At 38.7% G+C, this 27,760-nt stretch overlaps 1 protein-coding gene, 1 non-coding gene and 1 pseudogene across 6 annotated transcripts in view; 1 reads left to right on the top strand and 2 right to left on the bottom strand.

Moving 5' to 3' along the window:
- CEP70 (centrosomal protein 70) overlaps nt 1-27,760 on the bottom strand; it is an 84,571-nt gene that overhangs the window by 7,459 nt on the left and 49,352 nt on the right. For 4 of the 5 annotated variants that reach the window (XM_061193642.1, XM_061193645.1, XM_061193643.1 and 1 more), the window contains 4 exons: nt 25,690-25,771; nt 25,497-25,585; nt 24,003-24,077; nt 15,793-15,898 (listed from right to left, as the gene is read on the bottom strand). In XM_061193642.1, the coding sequence (XP_061049625.1) occupies nt 15,793-15,898; nt 24,003-24,077; nt 25,497-25,585; nt 25,690-25,771 (352 nt within the window). The remainder of the gene's footprint in view (nt 1-15,792; nt 15,899-24,002; nt 24,078-25,496; nt 25,586-25,689; nt 25,772-27,760) is intronic. The other variant, XM_061193644.1, reaches the window with a different exon arrangement.
- LOC133094208 (U6 spliceosomal RNA) lies at nt 4,271-4,377 on the top strand. Its single transcript, XR_009701421.1, has one exon. It is a non-coding gene; the product is annotated as a U6 spliceosomal RNA (small nuclear RNA).
- Nucleotides 20,224-20,851, bottom strand: LOC133093685 (TM2 domain-containing protein 1-like; annotated as a pseudogene).

The raw sequence follows: 27,760 nt of genomic DNA, 5'->3' as shown, positions 1-27,760 counted from the left end.
AAAAAAAACTACCTATAGCTGGAGGACCCTAAGGGAGTGTCACTTGAACAAGAGGAGGAGAGGGATTCATAAGAGATCAGCTGGAAAATGCATTGCCCACAGAATGAATGGTACATTGCCAAGGTCCCTAGTTGGTGGGGAGGAAATAACTGCACGTACACACACACACACACACACACACATATTCCATGATTGAGAAAAACAGGCAGTATTTGGTCATTAGCCACACAAAGGGTACCAGGGCTAGATTATACCAGCACCAGTCGAGAAAGATTCTACCCTTTTGCTTTGTGTTCTCACTCAACATTCACCCTCACTGACAACCTGGAAGAAGCTAGATATAGCACAGGACTAGGAGCGGAGGGGAGCAATGAGAATAAAGAAACACATCGCACCCGCTTGCCACACTGCTTATTTGGAGAAGTACAGGTCAGACATGAGATAAAGTAAGCATAAGGTAGAAGCCTTGAACTGGATGAGAGATTGAAGGGTTTTTTTGTTTTGTTTTGTTTTTGTTTTTGTTTTTATAAATTTATTTATTTATTTTTGGCTGTGTTGGGTCTTCATTTCTGTGCGAGGGCTTTCTCTAGTTGCGGCGAGCGGGGGCCACTCTTCATCGCGGTGCGCGGGCCTCTCACTATCGCGGCCTCTCTTGTTGCGGAGCACAGGCTCCAGACGCACAGGCTCAGTAGTTGTGGCTCACGGGCCCAGCTGCTCCGCGGCATGTGGGATCTTCCCAGACCAGGGCTCGAACCCGTGTCCCCTGCATTGGCAGGCGGATTCTCAACCGCTGCACCACCAGGGAAGCCCAAGATTTAAGTTTTGACTGAGATTTGAATGACTTTTTCTCCCAATTTTTCAACAAGGAAATTTTGAAACATACAGAAAATAAAAAGAATATAGACAATAAATACTATATTATATAGTCAGGGTTCACCAGAAACAGAACCAATAGGATGTGTATGTGTGTGTGCAAATGTCTGCGTATTTATTTATTATAAGGAATTGGCTAACACAATTATAGGGGCTGACAAGTCCTGAGATCTGCAGTTAGCAATGCTGGACACCCAGCAGAGCCAATGGCATAGTTCTAGTCTGAATTCCCTCAAGCTTGAGACCAAGGAAGAGCCAATGTTTCAGTTCAACATTTGAAAGCAGGGAAAAAAATTGATGTCCCAGCTCAAAGGCAGTCAGGCAGGCAAAAAGTTCCTTCTTCCTCAGCCTTTTTGGTCTACTCAGGCCTTCAACTGATTTGATGAGACCCAGCCACCATGAGGAGGGCAATCTGCTTTACCCAGTCTACCATTTCAAATGTTACTCTCATCCAGAACTACCCTCACAGACACACCCAGAACAATGTTTGACCAAATTATCTGGGCACCCTCTGGCCTAGTCAAGTTGACACATAAAATTAACCATCACAAGTCCACCCCTTGTCAACTTGGCACCCATACACTTTGCCTTAAACCGTATTTAATCTCCAAATAAAGACAATAACAAGACCATGGATCACCTAACATGATACAACTGTGCTGTGTACAACCAAAAATGGCCTAACCCCTTCGCCAGAAGAGGAGGTGAAGTCCTAACGTGAGGATTACTCTTCTCCTTGATACCCTGTAACTTAAAAACTATGATATAAAAATAACAATACTCAAGTATGATGACATAAAGTCATTATATGATAAGAGAATAAGAGCAGGAAAAAAACAAAGATATTTGCCATATATATATGCATTTACAAATATATACATACACACATACACCCATGTGAACATATTCATAACCAAATAAGGAGGAAATACACATGACAATTATAATCCTCATTTCTGTAAGTCATCATATGGTCACAGCTGGTATTTATCACTACTTTCTTCCATTACCTTTTTTTTTAGTATGTTTGCCTTCAGCAAGCACCTCAGCTGGTCCTGGTTCTTCACTTGCTGGGGTAATCCAAATCTTCATTCCTGAAGGGTCTGGGCCATTAGTAGTTCTGCCTAGACCAGGCTGTTGGAGTTTTCCATTGACCTTTATCACAAGGCATGGCAATACTAAGAGATGCCCTAAGGGATGTCCTGTATTCTAGACATTCTCTTCCCTTCCTTCCTTGTGGAGTGGTAGTACACTGCTCAAAGTTCTGCCCAGTGGGAGGATTTCCCTTCACTACTTTCCTTCAGGGATGTCCCAGACAGAAGCTGTAGTGCTGCAGCTGTCTACTTTAATGTGGTCCCTACAGATCATGCAGAGCCACCTGTAAATCAGGCCTAAGTCTCCCCTTCTTATGTCAATTGATCATAGGGAACTCCCCATGAGGCCACAGGTGCAGGCTGGGGGAGAGAAGGCAGTGCAGCAAGAGTGGGAAACCACAGGCATTTGGCCACTGCTTCATGTAATTTATTGTGCCTTCAGGGCCTGCTTGGGCCCAATATCATATGTACCACCTTCATGTGATGACAGAGTGCTGCTCTGCTCACCCAATTTTATGGCTTGGTGGGTCAGATGACACCCAGCTCATGACGGGTAATTCAGGTCACATGGTAACTTTGTGGCCCACCGTTAAGCCTTTTACTCAGGCCCCGTAGCAGGCCCAGAGTTATTACTTAAAAGGAAAGTAGTTATTTGCAGAGGATGACAGGATTTTTCTCCCAAATCCTAAGGGCCTGACTTATGATTCACCTACAGGGGCCACCAAAGGCTCCAAGCAGCATCCCTACCTGCCATGACAGTCTAAGCCCCATCGGATCTGCTGGATCCTGTGGCCCGAATGGCAGAGCAGCTTGCACCGCAGCCTGGACCAATGCAGAGCCTTCCCTTGTTCTGGGCCCCACTCAAAACTACTGCCTTTTCAGATCACTCAGTAAATGGGTTGGAGTAACACATCACATGAGGAATATGTTACCTCCAAAATCCAAAGAGGCCTACTAGGTGTTGTGCCAGGTTTTTGGTTGTAAGAGGGGCCAGAGCAATAACTTATCCTTTACCTTAAAGGGAGATCTTGACATGCCCACACCACTTGAGCCCTAGAAGTTTCACTGAAGTAGAAGGCCCCTGAATTTTTGTTAGATTTATTTCCCATCCTTTAACATGCAAATGTCTTACCAATAAGTTGCTACTTCTTGCTCAGTAGGTCCAATCAGCATAACGTCATCAATGTAATTGGCCAGTGTGATATCTTATAGAAGGGAAAGATGATCAAGATCCTTCCTTGTCAACTAAATTATGATATAGGGCTGGAGAGCTGATACACCCCTAAGGCATGACAGTGAAGGTATATTATTGGCTTTGCCAGTTTAAGCAAACCACTAGTGGTGGTCCTTATTGACAGGTGTGGAGAAAAAAGATTTTCTCATCTCATTTAGAAACATTCTCAGAAAAACCCAGAAAAACGTTTGACCAAATATCTGGGCACCCTGTGGCCCAGTCAAGTTGATACATAAAATGAACCATCACAAACACCCATATAATCACTACCTAGATTCAATAATTGTTAACATTTTGCCATATTTGCTCACTCTATATTTTGAGCTGAACCATTTGAAGAAACTGCAGACATGATAACACTTCACTCTCATACATACTTAAGCATGCATCTCTTAAAAGTAGGCATATTCTTCTACAAAATCATAATGCCATTATTATAAATAAGAAAATTAACAATAATTTCCCCCCCACACACCTACAGTCAGTATTTGACAAAGGAGGCAAAATATACAATGGACGAAAAAAAGTCTCTTCAGCAAGTGGTGCTGGGAAAGCTGGACAGCTGCATGTAAATCAATGAAGTTAGAACACTCCATCACACCAGAAACAAAAAATAAACTCAAAGTGGCTTAAAGACTTAAATATAAGACAGGACACCATAAGACTCCTAGAAGAGAACATAGGCAAAACATTCTCTGACATAAATTGTAGCAATGTTGTCTTAGGTCAGTCTCCCAAGGCAATAGAAATAAAAGCAAAAATAAACAAATGGGACCTAATCAACTTATAAGATTTTGCACAGCAAAAGAAACCATAAACAAAATGAACAGACAACCTATGTACTGAGGGAAAATATTTGCAAATGATGCGACCGACAAGGGCTTAATTTCCAAAATACACAAACAGCTCATACAACTGAATAACAAAAAAGCAAACAACCCAATCAAAAAATGGGCAGAAGACCTAAATAGACATTTCTCCAAAGAAGACATATAGATGGCCAATAGGCACATGAAAAGATGCTCAACACTGCTAATTATTAGAGAAATGCAAATCAAAACTACAATGAGTGCTCGCTTCGGCAGCACATATACTAAAATTGGAACGGCACAGAGAAGATTAGCATGGACCCTGTGCAAGGATGACAAGCAAATTCGTGAAGCGTTCCATATTTTTTTGTTATAAAGCAGAAACTAACACACCATTGTAAAGCAATTATGTTAAAAAAAAAAAAAAACCTACAATGAGGTACCACCTCATGCTGGTCAGAATGGCCATCATTAAAATCTACAAATAACAAATGTTGGAGAGGGTATGGAGGAAAGGGAACCTTCCTACACTATTGGTGGGAATGTAAGGTGGTGCAGCCACTGTGGAAAACAGTATGGAGGTTCCTCAGAAAACTAAAAATAGAGTTACCATATGATTCAGCAATCCCACTCTTGGGCATATATCCAGAGAAAACTATAATTCAAAAAGACACATGCACCCCAATATTCACAGCAGCACTATTTACAACAGCCAAGACATGGAAACAACCTAAATGTCCATCGACAGATGAATGGATAAAGAAGATATGGTACATATATATACACAATGGAATACTACTCAGCCATAAAAAAAGAATGAAATAATGCCATTTGCAGCAACATGGATGCACCTAGAGATTATCATACTAAGTGAAGTAAGTCAGACAGCAAAGACAAATATCATATGATATCACTTATATGTGGAAGCTAAAATATGATATAAGTAAATGTGTTTACAAAACAGAAACAGACTCACAGACATACAAAACAAACTTATGGTTATCAAAGGGGAAAGTTGGGGGAGGGATAAATAAGGAGTTTCAGATTAGCAGATACAAACTACTACATATAAAATAGGTAAACAACCAGGCCGTACCGTATAGTACAGGGAACTATACTCAATATCTTGTAATAACCTATAATGAAAAAGAATATATATGGATATATACATAACTGAATAACTTTGCGGTACACCAGAAACTTAACGCATTATAATCAACTAGACTTCAAGAAAAAAATAATAAAAATAAAATAAAATCCCAATAATTCCCTAACATCATCAATGCTTGGACTGAAGTTTAAATATACTGATATGTATAATATGTGACTATAACCCCCATGCCAAAAGCTATGAGTTCTAATTTATATATTATTCAAGGACAGGAAAGGGAGACTCAAAACATCCACTTTAAAGAGAGAAGAGTTGGGGCTTCCCTGGTGGCGCAGTGGTTGAGAATCTGCCTGCCGATGCAGGGGACACAGGGTTCGATCCTTGGTCCAGGAAGATCCCACATGCCACGGAGCAACTAAGCCCGTACACCACAACTACTGAGCCGGCGCTCTAGAGCCCATGAGCCACAACTACTGAGCCCGCGTGTCACAACTACTGAAGCCCGCATGCCTAGAGCCTGTGCTCTACAACAAAGAGAAGGCATCACAATGAGAAGCTTGCACACCGCAATGAAGAGTAGCCCCCGCTCGCCCCAACTACAGAAAGCCCGCGTGTAACAACGAAGACCCAATGGAGCCAAAAATAAATTAATAAATTAATAAATCAAAAAAATACTTCTAAAACAAAAAGAGAGACGAGTAAAGCCATTTCCTTTGTTTCCACCATCAAGCCCAGGCTATTTGATAAATAAAAATAAAAATAAAAATAAATAAAAAACCAATAATTCCCTAATATCAGGGATTATAAAGACAACATACCATTTTCATACTGAATTTTTGTCCCTACTCATACTTCAAGCTACAACTCACAGGTCTCCTGGTAATATGACTTGAGATGTTTATTTTGGAGCTTTTTAATTTTTAATTTTTTTTTTAGTTCAAGAGAGTGTACTCAACATTTCACTTCTACTTAAACACATTCCAGGGCTTCCCTGGTGGCGCAGTGGTTAAGAAGCCGCCTGCCAATGCAGGGGACACGGGTTCGAGCCCTGGTCCGGGAAGATCCCACGTGCCACAGAGCAACTAAGCCCGCACACCATAACTACTGAGCCCGCGCTCCACATTTACTGAAGCCCATGTGCCTAGAGCCCATGCTCTGCAACAAGAGGAGCCACCGCAATGAGAAGCCCGCGCACCGCAACGAAGAATAGCCCCCACTCGCCACAACTAGAGAAAGCCTGAGCACAGCAACAAAGACCCAACACAGCCAAAAAAAAAAAAATTAAGAAAAAAAAAAAGACCCTAAACACATCCCTTTAATGGAAAAATTAATTAATTCCCCTCCACGGAATTATTATTGACAACAAAGTATATTCTTCTTCTTCTATTTTTGGGGGAGGGGAGGTGAAGTATTAAAGGATAGCTTTATTACTTTGCCAGGCAAAGGGGGACACACTGGACTTCTGCCTCGAAAACTTATGTGTCCTAATCCAAGAGGATTTTTTCTTTCTAATCTTTTTTTTTTTTTTAAATCGTTATTGGAGTATAATTGCTTTACAATGTTGTGTTAGTTTCTGCTGTATAACAAAGTGAATCAGCTGTACATATAAATATATCCCCATACCTCCTCCCTCTTGCATCTCCCTCCCACCCTCCCTATCCCACCCCTGTAGGTGGTCACAAAGCACCGAGCTGATCTCCCTGTGCTATGCAGTTGCTTCCCACTAGCTATCTATTTTACATTTGGTAGTGTATATATGTCAATGCTACTCTCTCACTTAGTCCCAGCTTACCCTTCCCCCTCCCCGTGTCCTCAAGTCCATTCTCTACGTCTCCGTCTTTATTCCTGTCCTGTCCCTAGGTTCATGAGAACCATTTTTTTTTAGATTTCATATATATATGTTAGCATACGGTATTTATTTTTCTCTTTCTGACTTACTTCATTCACTCTGTATGACAGACAGACTCTAGGTACATCCACCTCACTACAAATAACTCAATTTCGTTTCTTTTTATGGCTGAATAATATTCCATTGTATATATGTGCCACATCTTCTTTATCCATTCATGTGTCGATGGACACTTACGTTGCTTACATGTCCTGGCAACTGTAACATGTGCTTCAATGAACATTGTGATACATGTCTCTTTTTGAATTATGGTTTTCTCGGGGTATATGCCCAGTAGTGGGATTGCTGGGTCATATGGTAGTTCTATTTTTAGTTTTTTGAGGAACCTCCATACTGTTCTCCATAGTGGCTGTATCAATTTACATTCCCACCAACAGTGCAAGAGGGTTCCCTTTTCTCCACACCATCTCCAGCATTTATTGTTTGTAGGCTTTTTGATGATGGCCATTCTGACTGGTGTGAGGTGATAGCTCACTGTGGTTTTGATTTGCCTTTCTCTAATGATTAGTGATGTTGAGCATCCTTTCATGTGTTTGTCGGCAATCTGTATATCTTCTTTGGAGAAATGTCTATTTAGGTCTTGCGCCCATTTTTGGATTTGGTTGTTTTTTTGATACTGAGCTGCATGAGCTGCTTGTATATTTTGGAGATTAATCCTTTGTCAGTTGCTTCGTTTGCAAATATTTTCTCCCATTCTGAGGGTTGTCTTTTCGTCTTGTTTACGGTTTCCTTTGCTGAGCAAAAGCTTTTAAGTTTCATTAGGTCCCATTTGTTTATTTTTCTCTTAATTTCCATTTCTCTAGGAGGTGGGTCAAAAAGGATCTTGCTGTGATTTATCTCATAGTGTTTGGCCAATGTTTTCCTCTCAGAGTTTTATAGTGTCTGGCCTTACATTTAGGTCTTTAATCCATTTTGAGTTTATATTTGTGTACGGTGTTAGGAAGTGTTCTAATTTCATTCTTTTACATGTAGCTGTCCAGTTTTCCCAGCACCACTTATTGAAGAGGCTGTCTTTTCTCCATTGTATATTCTTGCCTCCTTTATCAAACATAAGGTGACCATATGTGCATGGGTTTATCTCTGGGCTTTTTATCCTGTTCCATTGATCTGTATTTCTGTTTTTGTGCCAGTACCATAGTGTCTTGATTACTGTCGCTTTGTAATATAGTCTAAAGTCAGGGAGCCTGATTCCTCCAGCTCCGTTTTCTTTCTCAAGATTGCTTTGGGGGACTTCCCTGGTGACACAGTGGTTAAGAATCGGCCTGCCAATGCAGGGGACACGGGTTCGAGCCCGGGTGAGGGAAGATCCCACATTCCACGGAGCAACTAAGCCCGTGCTCCAAAACTACTGAGCCTGCGCTCTAGCACCCACGAACCACAACTACTGAGCCCATGTGCCACAACTACTGAACCCCCGTTGCACAACTTCTGAAGCCCGTGCACCTAGAGCCCGTGCTCCACAACAAGAGAAGCCACTGCAATGAGAAGCCCACGCACCACAACAAAGAGTAGCCCTCGCTCATCACCACAACTAGAGAAAGCCCGCACCCAGCAGTGAAGACTCAAGGCAGCCATAAATAAATAAATAAATAAATAAATAAATAAATAAATAAATAAATAAATTTATAAGAAAGGAAAAAAAGGATTGCTTTGGCTACGGGGTCTTTTGTGTTTCCACACAAACTAAAATTTTTTGTTCTAGTTCTGTGAAAAATGCCATTGGTAGTTTGATAGGGACTGCATTGAATCTGCAGATTGCTTTGGGTAGTATAGTCATTTTCACAATGTTGATTCTTCCAATCCAAGAACATGGTATATCTCTCCATTTGTTTGTATCATCTTTAATTTCTTTCATCAGTGTCTTACAGTTTTCTGCACACAGGTCTTTTGTCTCCTTAAGTAGGTTTATTCCTAGGTATTTTATTCTTTTTGTTGCAGTGGTAAATGGGAGTGTTTCCTTATTTTCTCCTTCAGATTTTTCGTTAGTTTATAGGAATGCAACAGATTTCTGTGCATTAATTTTGTATCCTACTACTTTACCAAATTCATTGATAGCTCTAGTAGTTTTCTGGTAGCATCTTTAGGATTCTCTATGTATAGTATGTCATCTGCAAACAGTGACAGTTTTACTTCTTTTCCGATTTGGATTCCTTTTATTTCTTTTTCTTCTCTGACTGCCGTAGCTAAAACTGCCAAAACTAAGTTGAATAATAGTGGTGAGAGTGGGCAACCTTGTCTTGTTCCTGATCTTAGTGGAAATGGTTTCAGTTTCTCACCACTGAGAACGTTGGCTGTGGGTTTGTCATATATGGCCTTTATTATGTTGAGGTAGGTTCCCTCTATGCCCACTTTCTGGAGAGTTTTTATCATAAATGGGTGTTGAATTTTGTCAAAAGCTTTTTCTGCATCTATTGAGATTATCATATGGCTTTTATCCTTCAATTTGTTAATATGGTGTATCACATTGATTGATTTGCATATATTGAAGAATCCTTGCATCCTGGGATAAACCCCACTTGATCATGGTGTATGATCCTTTTAATGTGCTGTTGGATTCTGTTTGCTAGTATTCTGTTGAGGATTTTTGTATCTATGTTCATCAGTGATATTGACACGTAGTTTTCTTTCTTTGTGACATCTTTGTCTGGTTTTGGTATCAGGGTGATTGTGGCCTCGTAGAATGAGTTGGGGAGTGTTCCTCCCTCTGCTATATTTAGGAAGAGTTTGAGAAGCATAGGTGTTAGCTCTTCTCTAAATGTCTGATAGAATTCGCCTGTGAAGCCATCTGGTCCTGGACTTCTGTTTGTTGGAAGATTTTTAATCACAGTTTCAATTTCAGTGCTTGTGATTGGTCTGTTTATATTTTCTATTTCTTCCTGGTTCAGTCTCGAAAGGTTGTACTTGTCTAAGAATTTGTCCATTTCTTCCAGGTTGTCCATTTTATTGGCATATAGTTGCTTGCAGTAGTCTCTCATGAGCTTCTGTATTTCTGCAGTGTCAGTTATTACTTCTTTTTCATTTCTAATTCTGTTGATTTGCGTCTTCTCCCTTTTTTTCTTGATGAGTCTGGCTAATGGTTTATCAATTTGTTCATCTTCTCAAAGAACCATCTTTTAGCTTCATTGATCTTTGCTATTGTTTCCTTCATTTCTTTTTCATTGATTTCTGATCTGATCTTTATGATTTCTTTCCTTCTGCTAACTTTGGGGTTTTTTTGTTCTTCTTTCTCTAATTGCTTTAGGTGTAAGGTTAAGTTGTTTGAGATTTTTCTTGTTTCTTGATGTAGGATTGTATTGCTATAAACTTCCCTCTTAGAACTGCTTTTGCTGCTTCCCACAGGTTTTGGGTCATAGTGTTTTCATTGTCATTTGTTTCTAGGTATTTTTTGATTTCCTCTTTGATTTCTTCAGTGATCTCTTGGTTATTTAGTAGCACATTGTTTAGCCTCCATGTGTTTAAACTATTTTTTACAGGTTTTTTTTCCTGTAATTGATATCTAGTCTCATAGCGTTGTGGTCAGAATAGATACTTGATACTATTTCAATATTCTTACATTTACCGAGGCTTGATTTGTGACCCAAGATATGATCTATCCTGAAGAATGTTCCACGACTACTTGAAAAGAAAGTGTATTCTGTTGTTTTTGGATGGAATGTCCTATAAGTATCAATTAAGTCCATCTGGTCTATTGTGTCATTTAAAGCTTATGTTTCCTTATTAATTTTCTGTCTGGATGATCTGTCCATTGGTGTAAGTGAGGTGTTAAAGTCCCCCACTATGAATGTGTTACTGTTGATGTCCCCTTTTATGGCTGTTAGCACTTGGCTTATGTATTGAGGTGCTCCTATGTTGGGTGCATAAATATTTACAATTGTTATATCTTCTTCTTGGATTGATTCCTTGATCATTATGTAGTGTCTTTGTCTCTTGTAATAATCTTTATTTTAAAGTCTATTTTGTCTGATATGAGTATTGCTATTCTAGCTTTTTTTTAATTTCCATTTGCATGGAATATCTTTCTCCATCCCCTCACTTTCAGTCTGTATGTGTCCCTAGGTCTGAAGTGGGTCTCTTGTAGACAGCATATATACGGGTCTTGTTTTTGCATCCATTCAGCCAGTCTGTGTCTTTTGGTTGCAGCATTTAATCCATTTACATTTAAGTTAATTATCAATATGTGTGTTCTTATTACCATTTTCCTAATTGTTTTGGGTTTGTTTTGGTCGGTCTTTTCCTTCTCTTGTGTTTCCTGCTTAGAGAAGTTCCTTTAGCATTTGTTGTAAAGCTGGTTTGGTGGTGCTGAATTCTCTTAACTTTTGCTTGTCTGTAAAGGTTTTAACTTCTCCTTTGAATCTGAATGAGATCCTTGCTGGGTAGAGTAGTCTTGGTTGTAGGTTTTTCCCTTTCATCAGTTTAAATATGTCCTGCCACTCCCTTCTGGCTTGCAGAGTTCCTGCTGAAAGGTCAGCTGTTAACCTTATGGGGGTTCCGTTGTATGTTATTTGTTGTTTTTCCCTTGCTGCTTTTAATATTTTTTCTTTGTATGTAATTTTTGATAGTTTGATTAATATGTGTCTTGGCGTGTTTCTCCTTGGATGTATCCTGTATGGGACTCTCTGCGCTTCCTGTACTTGATTGAATATTTCCTTTCCCATGTTAGGGAAGTTTTCGACTATGATCTCTTCAAATATTTTTTCTTTTTTTAAACATCTTTATTGGAGTATAATTGCTTTACAATGTTGTGTTAGTCTCTGCTGTATAACAAAGTGAATCAGCTATATGTGTACATATATCCCCATATCCCTCCGTCTTGCATCTCCCTGGCACCCTCCCTATCTAGGTGGTCACAAAGCACCGAGCTGATCTCCCCATGCTATGCAGCTGCTTCCAACTAGCTATTTTACATTCTTCAAATATTTTCTCAGACCCTTTCTTTTTCTCTTCTTCTTCTGGGGCCCCTATAATTCAATTGTTGGTGCGTTTAATGTTGTCCCAGAGGTCTCTGAGACTGTCTTCAATTCTTTTCATTCTTTTTTCTTTATTCTGCTCTGCAGCAGTTATTTCCACTATTCTATCTTCCAGGTCACTTATCTGTTCTTCTGCCTCAGTTATTCTGCTATTGATTCCTTCTAGAGAATTCTTAATTTCATTTATTGTGTTGTTCATCATTGTTTATTTGCTCTTTAGTTCTTCTAGGTCCTTGTTAAATGTTTCTTGTATCTTCTCCATTCTATTTCTGAGATTTTGGACCATCTTTACTATCATTACTCTGAATTCTTTTTCAGGTAGACTGCCTGTTTCCTCCTCATTTGTTTGGTCAGGTGGGTTTTTACCTTGCTCCTTCACCTGCTGCGTATTTCTCTGTCTTCTCATTTTAACTTACTGTGTTTGGGGTCTCCTTTTCGCAGGCTGCAGGTTCACAGTTCCCATTATTTTTGGTGTCTTCCCCCAGTGGGTAAGGTTGGTTCAGTCGCTTGTGTAGGCTTCCTGGTGGAGGGGACTGGTGCCTGTGCTCTGGTGGGTGGGGCTGGATCTTGTCCTTCTGGTGGGCAGAGCCACATCTGGTGGAATACCTGTGTATCTTTTTTTCTTTTCCTTTGTGCTTGTCTAGTTTCACTTGAAGTGCACCCCGGTCTTCAAACGAGAGTTCCTAGTGTGAAACGGCTGCGCCCATCACCTCAGCTTGGCAGGCCATCTACCCGAGCACTATGCTCCACACTGTAATTGATCTGGGAGGATTTGATGAGGGGTTTTATAACAGTGGTTCAAAGGTGGGGTCTCTGACAAGATTAGGGTGTGAGCAGGGCCTGCACTCCTTTAATCTCATCGTAGGTCTCCTAATCGTGATGATCTTCTCTGGTCCCTTCAATCCTGCCTCAGGTGGTTTCTTGGCTACTCCTCCCTTGATTAGCAACTGTTCACATCTGCCCTTTGGAATTCAGGGAAGGTCATGGATGCTGAAGTCTTGCCTTGGTTTGTAGAAGCCAAACCTCTAGACGGACAGATTAAGGGAGTGAGCATGTTGGGAATATCCAGTCTCAGTCTTCTCACTTGCATATCCACATAAGAAAGACGAAGGATAAATAAAAGGAAGATCATTTAAAATCCAATTTAGTGTGAATTTTGTTTTAATCTTGTGTCTTGAAGAGATGCAAATTCAAAGGAAAAAAAAGAGGGAATTCAAAGGTAATTCAGGGTATGGAGAGCAGCTCACAATGAGGAATCCAGAGTGATTATTCCATTTGCATGTGAGGTTAGTGGCTGGACTTTTTTTTTTTTTTAGTGATTCTTCTGGCAATTACAGTATTTGATTTCTGGAGCTTTAGTGGAGGGGGCTCTGTGTAGAGAAGCTGGGGGCCGGCTCTGTCCCTCCATGGAGCATGGTCCTTCCCAAAAAGTCCCCTTCTGGCTCGGAACACGGTGATAGCACACTAGCTATAGCTAGATAGCACACTGTTTCACACTAGCACCTGGCCTCCGGAGAGGGGTGGCCAGTGGCCGAGAATGAGGGTTTTCCTTTCCTGCAAAGCAGGATTAATAATCCATCTCAGAGGGTTTTGAAGTGCACGACTCTTCATTGCAAAGGGAAATGCATCTGGATACCAGCACTTCTGGATGGTGGTGCCCAAAAATCACCCAGACGAGCACGTTCGATAGCGCAAAACCCCAAGATTTCCTAGAGGTCTATATTCTTCTTTATAACTTAGCCACACTCTGATGGCTGGCAGCAAAAGATGTATTAACAATGAATAAATGGCAAAATAAAAAATTCCCAGAGAGACTAGAATTTATGAAAGACAAGTCACAATACAGGTCTCATCTTATTCAGAAAGAGTTTGCAGGTACTGACAAACTCTTGGTATGGGTAAAAAAAAAAAAAAAAGGTTTTTAAGGGTAATCCTTACAAGAATAGAAAAGAATTAAGATGATGACTGTCCTAACTACTTGAAGAGAAAAGAAGAGCAAAGGAATCTCCACCTAGCAAATGTCAGGAAAGAAAAGAATGGAACAAGAAACCATGTAAATAGAAAACAGAAAGTAAGATATCAGGAATAAAAGCAGATATATAAGTTGGTCTGTGTCCATGAATGGTTTAATTCCCCTGTTGAAAGAACAAAGCCTCTCAAAGTAAATCTAAGAAACAAAATGAAATTTAGTTATATAGTGGATACAAGAGAGTTATCTAAAACAAAACAGTTTTCACAAAGGTGCCTGAACATAAAGTCAACACAGAGATGTATGAAGAACCAGCAACAATCAATTAGAAAATGTAATGGAAAAAGGATCCTATTCATAATAGCAATAAAAGTTATAAGATAACTAGATAACCTAGGAAATAAACAGAACAAAAAATAGGCAAAAGCTAAATTTAAAAATATATAAAACTTTATTGAAAGCTAGAAAGGAAGACCCAAAGAAAATTAGAGACATATTTCTGAGTGAGATGATTCAAAACTGTAAATGTGGTGACTTCCCTGGTGGTCCAGTGGCTAAGACTGCACGCTCCCAATGCAGGGGGCCCAGGTTCGATCCCTATTCAGGGAACTAGATCCCACATGCCGCAACTAAGAGTTCTCATGCCGCAATAAAGATCCCGCATGCCGCAGCTAAGACCTGGCGTAGCCAAATAAATAAATATTTTTTTAAAACTGTAAATGTGTTATTTTTCCAAATATTAATCTAAAACATTAACTCAATTTCAGCTCATCTCAATGGGATCTATTTTTGAATTTGACAAATTATTCATACAGGAAAATAAATGTGCTAAAAATATATCCAAGGAAAAAATTTAAAAGAACAATAACAGGACACTTACCTTAAAAGGTATCAAAACCTACTATAAAACTACAGAAATTAGTATAGAAATGGAAGAGACTAGAGAGTCTAGAAACAAACCTATGCATCTAAGGGCATATGGTATATGATATACGTTTCAATTCAATAACGTAGAGAAAGAATGGTCAACTAGAAGCTGCAAACTCAAATGCCTATAGAAGCCAGGTAAGAGCATAAATGAGTGAAGCAAGGACGGGGTGGGACTGTGGCTAACTGAAGAGCACATGCCCATATGTGACAGGGGAAAGGCCTAATTCTGTGCTGATAACGACTATGCAAGAATTTGCTGCCAGATTCTTTGGCTTTTTAAGAGAAACTAGAAATAAGGACTTAAATAAAAATCTCTTAATTAAAAAAAAATTAGTAATTAATTCAAAGTTTAAAAAAACCTGTATGGGCCCAATAAAATATGCGTGCAGGCCCAGTTCAGTCAGTAAACTACCAGGCTTAATTGCTTATTTATTCAATAATAAATGGTCTATAAATCAAGTAAAGTTAGATCTTTACATCACACCACATAGAAAATTAAATTTCAGATGGACTAAATATCTAAATTTAAAAAAAGCATACAAGGACCTTAAGAAATAGATTTACTTGTATAATAATAATATCAACAAGAGCAAAAACAAAAACAATAAAAAGGGAAATGGCTTAAGCAGGTAGAGAAAAGGATTATAAAATCTGTTAAAATCTTACCAGCTTTTCACTACCCTACTTTGAACTAGGCCAAAGTCTCTTTTCAAGGGTTAAGACAAATTCTCAGTCAAGTTACCAACTTTTAGCCAAGTAGCATGTCATGGCAAGACAAGACAGGCTAAGCAACACAAATAAAGGATACAAGTATTCCTTACCAATTGATAATGTTATACTGTGATTGTAACCAAGGTTCACTGTAAACACCAGTCTTTCTGTCAACTGTTCAATACCTGAAAGTATGTCTGGTCAATTAGGGTCTGCTGCTGGTTATCTTTGCTGGGCTCATCTTTTCCCTCTTTGTCCTCAGCCTTTTTTTGACTGATAAGATCCTGTAATCTAAAGGGGAAAAAAACCAAGATAATACAAAATGCTTTACTAGACACTGGATTAAGATGACAAAATAAGCCAATGATCCAGCTACCCTCCCAAAAGCTTTGTCATTTTCCATATATATGTGTGTTTATGTGCATGCACATACATGCATATATGCATACATAAATTTTTTTTTTAATTTTAAGCCATGTTGTCACTGGAAAACAAGAAGACCCTCTTAATAGACACAATATAGAAGGAATCCCTGAAAACTAAAGGGATCAGACTAATGAAGAAAGTTCTAACCATTCCCCAGCACTTATAAAAAACAGAATAGGAAAGAACTACAGTAAAGGATGAAAGCAACTTCCAAGGTGCTCCAAGCTTGATGCTGTAGGTAAGGGAATCAACAAACAATGGGTAGGGAAAACAGTTTGGGCACTGCAGCAGCAAGAGCTAGGCAGTTCGGTCCTTCCTTCTTCATACGTCTCTTGTGCCAAAGAGAAGACAACAGTGATACCTGCCAGTCAAGAGGGCATGAAAACCCAAGAGACCATTGTCCCAGGTGGCTACCAGAACTCTGGGGGAAAGTCTCTTTGTCCAGAAAGCTAAAAACATGAGTGTATCCACCTAGTAGCCCTTCTCCAAATATCTCTGAAGTCAAGGCTGTAGTAAACATTTCTCCCCCACCCACCATGCCTTAGAAAAAAGTCTCTTATTAAACCCACTTCAAATTAACCAGTACGCCTACCAGTTTCCTGTGGAACCCTGACCCATTAAACTGATTCCATGACTCGTTAATAAGCTTGACTTGCTGTTTGCAAAATAGAATAGCGATATTCTATCGTGTCATTTGCCTACTAAAAAACAGTGGCTTCCCACTACTTTTAGAACTAAATCCAATCTCCTTGGGTTAGGTTTGAACTTCTCCATGCTGGTAGTCCTAACCCAATATTCCTCCCGACTCCTTTCTTACCTCATCTCTTATTACCACCTTACAATTATCTCCTTCACTCACATGTATTCCCCTTGATCTTCACTCAATTGCTTTTCTCTGCTCTCTGGTGAGCATATGCCAGAAACAAAATAAACAAAATTAGCTCTAGATAAAAAGTCAACCTCCTTCCTCTAATAGACACAGAGACCTCACAATCTATTTTCCACTTGACTTCCCATCTATTTAGCATATTCACATATTTGGCAGTTTTGCCTAAAGGCAGTGCCAGGAGCATACTGTCTAGAATACAAAAGTGACACAGAAAAGCCAACAGCTCTATAGTGGGACTACAAGTAAACTGACATATCTGAATTTAAATGTTAGTTAACCTTTCATTCAGGTGGAAAAGTTTAATTTATCAATGAACTGTTTGCAAGTATGATTAATAAATATTATACTATGGATATACAATATTTTAACTGCCAGTATAGTAACCTGAATATATCATTGCATGTACTAGCTTACAGTCACTCTGGGAAATGAAATGTGATTCAATTAATTAGGTGAATAAAGAGATACCCTCAATGTAATAACAATAATAACTAACATATATTGGGAGCCTGGTGATGACGATAATTAGTATTTATTGAGAAACTTCTCTATGCAGGAACTCTTCTAAGCACTCACATGTATTAATTTATTTAATCCCATTGTTTTTCTAAATTTACAGAAGGTAAGGATTAGTAAAAGCTAGGGATTCATGGGGAATTGACCTTTGGTTCACCTAGTCTCACAGTAAATATTTGCCACAGCATAATACTCCTGAAAACTTTTGTATTCTGCAAAACCACACATGTGAAGATAACAGGGTTCAGGAGAAAAGTAAGTGTTAGCAACCAGACTATTTAAAACTGATGCAGCTTTATAACTAGACAACTAACAAAAACAATAATTGGTGCCTCAGGAGATAAGTTAGACAGCTCAAGTATGTCTGGAGATTGCCTCAGGCGATATTACAAATGCATAGCCAACAGAGCAGAAATGTTGGCTTGAGGATGCCAAAACTATGAAGATGGAAGTGGAGCTCCTGGCCAAAGAAGCTGAGGTTAAAATAGGTGAGGAAAGAAGTGCAACCTGCCTCCAGCCTATAGTCTGTCTAATGCTGAGGGTCAGGGAGGGAGCCCTGGGTGCAGTTTCTCATTTTAAATTTTCTTAAGATAGATCTGAAAGGGCAGGTGCCTATGTACTAGCAAAGCTTTCCCCTTCCTGAAGTCTATACTGTACTGCTATTCTAACTCCTTGTACCTAGGGAAAAAGTGCATGTAAACAATGCAACTTCTATGTTATACTATTAATCATTCCCTTATTTTCCAATTGCATATGACTTAATTGGTGTTTTAGAAACCTGTGTTTGAACAGAATATGCTGTACTCAGAAATATTCCAGGGTTGTTTTATAGTCTCCAGAGTAGTGAGCAGAGCCTGAAGGCCATAAAAATCCCCTAAAATGGCTAAGGAATTCTTTACATACTTAGCAGACATCCATTCCACAATGCTAGCAGCAACAGCTATGTCTCTTTGTGGAGTCTGGGAAATCCAGAAAACTGCACTCCCAACTTAAAACACTGTGTTGATAAGTTTCTATGTGCAGACACTTTATAGCTTTTAACTGTGTCTGTTGAAGCCTTTCCATAATCTCATGGTGACTCCTGTTCTGGAGTTCTCTTTGGGGGATGGATGGGGGAGCCTCAACTAAAATACTTTTTCCACTCTGACTCAGTATTTTTCCACTTCCTGCCCTTCCCCTAGGCCCATGAAACAACAGGAGTCATCTGTGCAGCATGTCACTGACTGACCCTTACCTGGTGCCATTCCATGGGGAAAAATGGAATACCGAGGAGCCAGTCCTTTTTTGGCCTCTTTCTTATATTCTTGCAGTAAGTCAATAAAGCCTTGATTGTTAATTTCAGTTTGGCTCATTGTCCTAACTGACCACCTCAACTCCCGTCAGCTCAACACTACGGTGATGAAATTCTGATTTTATTTTCTTCTAGCAAAATATAAATACCACTGAAAAATTAAATGGAATTAGTGTAGTACCTTTGGTTATCTTGCACTGGCAGACCTATTTGATCACTTCCCAGCAACAGAATTTTATAACCAACTTGTTTGTAATATTAACTCAAACAAGAAGCTTTCCCATGTTAAATTAATATAATTTGATATTGAAGATTGGTTAGTTGAAAGGTAACTACAGACTAAAGCAAAAAATTTTATTTTCTCTAGTTATAAAAGGGAAAGAGGGACTTCCCTGGTGGCGCCATGGTTAAGAATCCGCCCGCCAATACAGGGGACACAGGTTCAAGCCCTGGTCCAGAAAGATCCCACATGCCGCGGAGCAACTAAGCCTGTACGCCACAACTACTGAGCCTGCGCTCTAGAGCGCACATGCCACAACTCCTGAAGCCCACACGTCTAGAGCCCGTGCTCCGCAACAAGAGAAGCCACCGCAATGAGAAGCCCGCGCACCGCAATGAAGAGTAGCCCCCACTCACCACAACTAGAAAAAGCCTGTGCGCAGCAACCAAGACCCAACGCAGCCATAAATAAACAAATAATAAATAAATAAATTTCTAAAAAAAAGGCGGGGGGAGAGACTTTCCCCTCCTTTTCTTGTAGCATTTCCTTTGGAAAACCTGTAGTTATAAATCCTTTCTAAGAAGTACGTAGATCTTGTTAAAATTTACGTAAGCCTCCTGCCAATTTTATATCCTAGCAATGTCTTTCTTGGGAACCTTAGAACCATCTCTTCGAAAGGTGGACATCAGGGAAGAGGGTGCCTTGTCTCCTTTTCCCTGTTGGAGCTTAGCCTATGCTCCTGGCTCTAAATTGTAACTTCCTCCTTGTCATGAAGATACAATACGTTTCATTTTTCCTTTGGCTAAAGACAATTCCATGTATGTGATGGACTGCATATCTGTCTGGCTACATTAAAGGGTGAGATTTCTTTCGGTCTTTGAAATCTCTTTAGCAGATTGCCTCTAATGCACACTGCAGTCTGGCTGGATATTTATTCCAACTGTTATATAAAACTGTTTCTTTTTTTTCCTACATATGTGGAGAGAATTCACTGGGTTGACAGGAGATTTTTTTTTTTTTAATTTTTTGAATAAGTCATACTTCTATTTTTCAGAAGCAAAAAGGACAAGTGGCAACTTGCCTTTGGAAAATACATTAATATCAGAGTAATAAGCTATCTATCTCATAGAGACAGTAGCCTAAGAAAGGCTGTATTATCATATAAATCTCAAAGTTCTATTAAATAAATCTCAGAATAATATGTTTTTAACTGACACAACAAAACATCAGCAACAACAAAAAATTAAACAGAATCCATAATGTGGTATGTGAAGACGGAAAAAGGAAAATCTGGAAATCTACACACTGAGAGTTCTCTATTAAAATCAAGGAGGCCCAAATCTGTTTCTTTTAAACAATATTCATGGATATAACTGCGTTTTTCTAAATGTCTCATTGGTAATACTCAGTCTCGTAAGTCTGGTTCCATAATAATCTATAATGTAACTACTTCCATCTGAAGGTCCAACAATCTGCATTGAAATAAGAATGAAATCAAGTAGGCTCCCAATTCCACAAAATCCTACAGTGCAAAACTTTAACAAACACATTTCGGCAAGATATGGGCTTGAGAAAACCAATTTCGTTTCCAGTAAAATGTGTTTCATTGCCACCAAAATCCTTACAAGTTATGTTAGGTGCTGGAAAACATGGAACATGAGCTGTGTAGTTTGTACAGTTAACTGGTTCTTGTGTAGCATCATTTATTTTTGGATCTTTACAAATATTTTTTCCCACTTTGAGGTCCTCGCACTTAAGTGACTCCTCGCTGCCGCCGGCGGCAGCTCCCCAAGGTCCCGTGGTTACTGACACGGCCCACAGGACAGCCAGGAGCCGAGCAGCAGCAGTCTCGGAAGCAACCGGCCCGGAGGGCCAAGCGGCCGCCATGCTGGGGACCGGCGCATCCCCCTGGAGATTTTTATTTTTGATTATTCCCTAACATCACAGTAGTTCTTTGAAAAAAATATTCTACCTATGCCCCTGCAGAAAATAAAAATTTGAAAATTTTTTACGTTGAAAAAGTTTTTTCATTGGGTGTTTTGTTTGGTTTTAATGATCAGTGTGGTGGTTAAGAGTGAGCTTGAGAGTCCAAATGCTTGGGTTTGGATCTGATTTCGTTCCAAGTTCTTCCACGTACCACCTGTGCTATATGGGCAAGTTATCTAACATTCCTAATTCTCTGTTTCACATCTAGATACTACAAAAGTTCCGAACTTAAAAACAAATTAATGATAGATTTTTTAAAATTCCAAATGTAAATTTCTAAAAACACAAATCATTTCTTCAAAATTCAACAGAAATATATAGCAGGGATTGGTTCTGAATCACAATTTTAAAGTCTAATAGTGAAGTCACTCTAAAATCCAGTTCCCAAATGAATAACATAAAACATATACACAATCAAATCTCATTATTCATGGTAGTTATACTCTATAAAGTCACCATGTACACTGAATTAGTGAAGACTGAACCACTGCTGCTAGGGGAAATACAGGATCAGGTTCCTGCATGCCTCTGGTCACATTTTCCTCAACTGATCAATATATATAACCTTGTTTTATGTGTGCTAATGTTTATAAAGACATCTTTTTAAATATTGTTGTTTCATTAACGTTGGACTCATGGCTAACAGCACTATAACTCATGCCTAAATGAAGTTTCTCTAACACATGTATATTCTCTGTAAGGTACATCACAGCCTTCTTGTGTGTAGAACACTACATAGCACTTCAATACCATGCTTGGGACCATCTTGGAGAAATCACCAACAAAAAGCAAAAAATGAAAAAAATAAAGTGGCATATGACAGCAAAAAGAATGACTGTTTACATTATGAAAGCTAAAACAAAAGGGCAGAGCATCACCTTGTTCAACAGCTGAAAATGTGTATACTGGGCACGTCCATGAATGATTGTGAAAGTGCCACCACTACTGATTTGGGGATTAAAAACAAATTTTAGCAGATAGGCAAATTCACAAATATGCAATCTGTGAATAATGAGGAAATGACTAGATAGCTCTATGAATATATGTGCATGCCTTTATGTGTGTGTGTATCTTCACTGATACATTTACACTGAAGTCCTAAGATTCCTTTGAAGGGGATCAGGATATGCCACTCCAAAATATGCCACTTTGAGGGAGTTCCCTGGTGGCCTAGTGCTTAGGATTCCGGGCTTCACTGCCGTGGCCCAGGTTCAATCCCTGGTTGGGGAACTGGGGGCCCACAATCCGCATGGTGTGGCCAAAAACAGAAACAAACAAAAAATCCAAAATATGCCACTTTGACATAAGAAATGTTTTAAGCTAAAGGAATTTGAGAGATGGCAGGAGCAGGAAGGACTCTCTGACCTCCCCCTTCTCCCCTGAAGCAGACCATAAGACCCTCTTGTGACAGGTGCCCTCCCTGTACCGAGAGGAAAGGAGCATCTTTATCTTGAAGACGAGGAATCTGACTTTCCCCCAGTTTATCACCCTTAGCTTGCACCCTCTTGTACTGTCACATTTCCCCACAACTCTCCACTCTTCATCAAACCCAGGAGTAGAATGCTCAGGCTTAACAGTTTCTTCAGGCCTTCATTTCTTCTCAGGTCAGGTTCAACTTACATTAAATAAATTTACACACTTTTCTCATGTTAATCTGTCTTTGTCAGTTTAATTTTCAGGCCCAGCCAGAGACCCTAAGAGGGTTGAGGAGAAGTTTTCCTCCCCTACACCTTCTTCTCTGACTTTTTATCTCCCTTACATCCTCCTTTTCCCAGCTGCTCCTTGACCAATTTTCCTATCTCAGTTAATGCCCCAACAACTACCTAGTTATTCAGAACTAAAACTTAGTCTTGATTAGTTAATTTTTTGATTTTTTTTAAGTTGAGTCTTGATTTTTCTCCCCCCCCTCAGCTGCCTATATCCCCAATCCATCACCAAGTCCTATCAGTTCTATCTCCACTACTGCCACCTTTGACCATGTCACTACCACTTCTTGTCCAAACTCATACAATAGCAACTCTCACACTATTTTACCTTTAGTACTTATACTATATCAAAATTGTCTTATTTATTTTTTCATTGCCCTTCCCCCTTCACGTAACCTTCATGAGAGCAAGAACCTTTTCTATTTGATTTACCACTGTAATTTCAGTATGCAGAATGCCAATCAGACAGGAAGAGGTACTACAGGTACCTAAAATATCAAGCAATAGTAGGAAGGGAAAAAATATTAATTGAATGAATGAATGTAACCTTTCCAAACCTTCCACTTCTCTTTTCTTTTTTAGTTTTCCTTCCTTAATTTAACTCAATATGTAATTCCTGGATGGCCAGAATACTTGCCTTTCACTGTGGCATGTGCTGCCATAAGAAGGAGGAAACAGCTGTCACTGAAAATTGAATCAACATACGCTAACACAACTGATTTAATACATCTAATGCATATTTTAACTCATGTCATTTTTAAAATATTTCATCTCAATGCTCACTACTTCAAGTCCCAATGCACTGCTTCAAGTCCCATTCCCTTGAATCAAAGAGTACACATAACTAATCTTCAGAAAATACTATCACTATTTGAGGACCAACTTTTTGAAACTCCTCTGAGTACATGCTTTTCAAAGTCATAAAAGAGAGGTGGTGGATATGAATGGCACACTGCATTCATTCTGGTACCTTTAGTTTTAAAATATGATGAGGCTATATATTATTCATGTCATAACTACCACCAACAAAAATTTGGGCCTTGTCACCTCTAATTTCAATGATTCTCTTGCAATTCCTCCATGACTTCCAAAGACAACTTTCTAATTAAAATCTTTGCCTTTTATTATATCAGACAATTACCTTTTCCTTGTTCTTATTTAAGATGCATATACAGCCAAATCCAATACAGTAGAAACTTTTAAAACTGTGGAACCAGAAATATCCCTTTTTAACGTCATTTCCCCCCACCAGCCTGGTAATTTTGAGCCAAGGTCACTATGAGGTAAGCTGACAGGTAATAAAAATAAATAATAAGATACAAAATCCTAATAAATTTGTAACTTTGGTAAAATATAATTACTTGATGCTTTTCTTAAGGGCTTTCTCCAGCTTCTTCACCTGTTGTTTATAAAGTCTTAATTCATGCTGTGTGGGCCTGTAGAAAATAAATCATGTTGAACGCACTTATTTTTATGTAATAAAACTATACCGTAAAGATATTTAATAATAAACAATAGTGTATACCCTGTTACTTGTCACAAATATACTTAAAAATTCTTAAAATATTTCATGATTGCTGGGCTTCCCTGGTGGCACAGTGGTTAAGAATCCACCTGCCAATGCAGGGGACACGGGTTCGAGCCCTGGTCCGGGAAGATCCCACATGCCACGGAGCAACTAAGCCCGTGCTCCACAACTACTGAGCCTGTGCTCTAGAGCCCGCGTGCCACAACTACTGAAGCCCACGTGCAGCAACGAAGACCCAACACAACCAAAATAAATAAATTAATTTAAAAAAATATTTCATGACTGCTAATGAGGTATTTATTGGCCACTGGGTTTCTTCTTCTGTGTATTCCCTGTTCAAAACTTTCTACCCATTTTTATTGTTATTAATCTATTACTTGTTTTTATAGTGAATTATCTCAAATGTAGAGACAAGAATAGAGGATAGTAAGACAAATAGTGCTGTGTCCACCCCTCAAGCTTTATCAAAGTTGAACAGTAATTTGTTTCAAATATTTTAACTAAAACATTATACATGTACTTAAAACTCCATGTGTGACCCTGATTACTGTCATTGCTCTCCTTCCCATACCACAGGTAACCACTATCCGAAATTCACTCTTCATTCTTCCCACGCATGTTTTATAAATTTTCACCTCATACTTATATAACCATAAATTTACATATTATTATGTGGCAGGCTTTTAAACTTTATAGAAATGGTTTTTACTGTAGGTATCAGTCTCCTCTCCATTAAAGTATACGATTTACAAGAACAAGGTATTTGTTTTGCTTATTATATATTATCCCAGAACTTAAGACCATGTCTAACTTACAGTAGGTATTCAACAAATATTTGTTGAATAAAAAAGTCTCAACAGTGTGCATTCCTTATTACTCTCTGTTAACAGGTAGAGTGCCATCCTTTTGTGGTAGTATGCTGTACATAAATAAACCTTTCTGTTGTATGCCATTTAAACTTTTTAATTCCCCCCCTTCCCACAACACAGGCATATGATGAAGTAATAAGACATTCTAAAGTAATTTGGAAAAAAAAATTAAAATAAAAAATAAAGTTATTTGGGAAAGGGAAACCTGCTGGCATAAGACTGAATCTATTCTGAGTTCCTACCCAGTTTTATCTTCTTCCTATTTTCTCACTTCCCTTGCCTATGTATGTGTTTTTGCTCTTTCCATGATATGAGAGACAAATGACTAAAATGAGTATGAATATGAGGTCCCCAACATTAGTTTTAGAGTAAAGGTGACAGAATGATTTATTTAATATTCAAAATTCCAGTTTATGCTTAAATGGAAGTTAAATAAAAATGACTTAAGTTTCTCTCACCTGGTTTCCAAATCTTTTTGGAGATTCACCTTTTCACTTAAAAGTGCATCTATCTTAGATTTCGAGTCCTTGAGTTGATTCTGTAATGACTGCAACACATTTCATAAAAAAATAGTTAACTTTCCTGGGAGATTATTTAGATTATCATTTTGCTTTATAAAAAAAGTATTTATCAGTCATATAGTCCCCATACCATTAGAAGGCCTTTATAAGTGGGTGAAGCACTCAGACTTCTGTAGTCTTCTTCTGACTGACTTTCATCTTCTCTATATTGCCTATGAAAAGATACATGCAGTGTATTTATGAAAAATTTATCTTCAAAGAAAACAAATCTAGCTAACAAAAATTAAATCAATACAATAAGGGTTTGATAACCTAAACATGAACTAAAACTTAAGCCAAATTTCCTACTTATTCTCAGAGAAAATGGTATTAGAACATACTACTTACTACCTAGTACTATAGTATATATTTGTTCACTAATGCCTTAATCGGAAGGTAAGATCCATGAAGACCAGAACTTTGTCTTGTTCACCACTGTATGTCACTGCCCAGAAGAATATGGGGCATAAGAGGTGGTGAAAAAACACTTGTTGAATGAATAAACAAACAAAGCATATTGTTTTTTCCGTCTAGTACTTTTAGGTCACCAAAAAATCTATATCAAAAAATGCAGGGACTTCCCTGGTGGCGCAGTGGTTGAGAATCTGCCTGCCAATGCAGGGGACACAGGTTTGAGCTCTGGCCTGGGAAGATCCCACATGCTGCGGAGCAACTAAGCCCGCGCGCCACAACTATTGAGCCTGCGAGCCACAACTACTGAGCCCGTGAGCCACAACTACTGAGCCCGCGTGCCACAACTACTGAAGCCTGCGTGCCTAGAGCCCAAGCTCTGCAACAAGAGAAGCCACCGCAATGAGAAGCCCACAGACCGCAACGAAGAGTAGCCCCCGCTCACTGCAACTAGAGAAGGCCCCCCGCGCAGCAACTAAGACCCAGCAACAAAGACCCCATGCAGCCAAGAATAAATAAATAAATTTATTTTTTTTTAAAAATGCAGAGTATAAGTGGACAAGGCCACAAACTTAGTGGCCCCGATTCAAGTCTTGACATCACCATTAACCAGTTGTGTTATTTGGGTAGGTCAGTCTCTCAAAATTTGTTTTCTCATCTATAAAACAGAGATAATTTCTGTCACATCTACCTCATAGAATTGATGTTAAAAGTAAAAAAGACATCAAAGCATTCTGTGAGCTATAAAGGACTAGAAAATCAGTATTAATGTTTTTAAAAATCCTGATACACTAACACAGGGCTGTCCAATACGGTAAACACTAGGTACACACGGGCAATGAGCACTTGAAATACAGCTAATGCAACTGAAGAACTAGACTTTTAATTCTGTTTCATTTTAATTAAAATTTAAAAACTGAAGCAGTGTAAAATATTCTTCTGTTAAACACGACTTTATTGTTTAGGACTACATACCACTAACATGCATCATGTTAAGGTATTAATGTTGTGGCCTAGTTGTGCACTGGGTGCGTGGGTGGTTTGTAGTACTATATACAAACACACCACCAGTCTAGTCAGTATCAATGGATTGATTCAGTTAGAATGATTTTTTTTCCTATATACCAACATAACATTGTAAGGTGTTTGTTCTGATACTATATTTATGGTGATACCTATATAAATCATAATTTATAATTGATATAGTTACTATTTTAATTATAAGAACTAAACTTTTTTAGTTTAAAAAATAATTACGGACAGATTTTTAACAGAATCAAGTGGAGATGATAACATCTGAGACAGTACAATAATTGGAACGGTAAAGAAAAGAGACTGAAAGAACGTATGCCACAAATTTCCTAATGAATGCTACTATAATTTGCTGCAGAACAAAATGGAAAAGGTGCTGGTTCACGATACAAAAGAAAAAAAACAGATAAACTGGACTTCATCAAAATTAAAACATTCTTGAGCTTCAAAGGACACCATCAAGAGAAAAAAGAAAACCCACAAAATGGGATAAAATATTTGCAACTTGTATCCAGAATTAATAAAGAACTCTTACAATTCAACAATAAAAGACAAAAAAGTCAATTTAAAAATGGGCAAAGGATGTGAGTAGGCATTTCTCCAAAACAGATATGCAAACGGACAATAAGCATATAAAAAGACACTCATCATTAGTCCTTAGGGAAACACAAATCAAAACCACAATAAGATATCCCTTTAGGATATTCACAAAGTTGTGT

The sequence above is a fragment of the Eubalaena glacialis genome, chromosome 6 (genome assembly GCF_028564815.1).
Source record: "Eubalaena glacialis isolate mEubGla1 chromosome 6, mEubGla1.1.hap2.+ XY, whole genome shotgun sequence".
NCBI lineage: Eukaryota > Metazoa > Chordata > Mammalia > Artiodactyla > Balaenidae > Eubalaena > Eubalaena glacialis.
The sequence above is the reverse complement of the archived record's forward strand: the minus strand, read 5'-3'. Positions and strand labels throughout refer to the sequence as shown.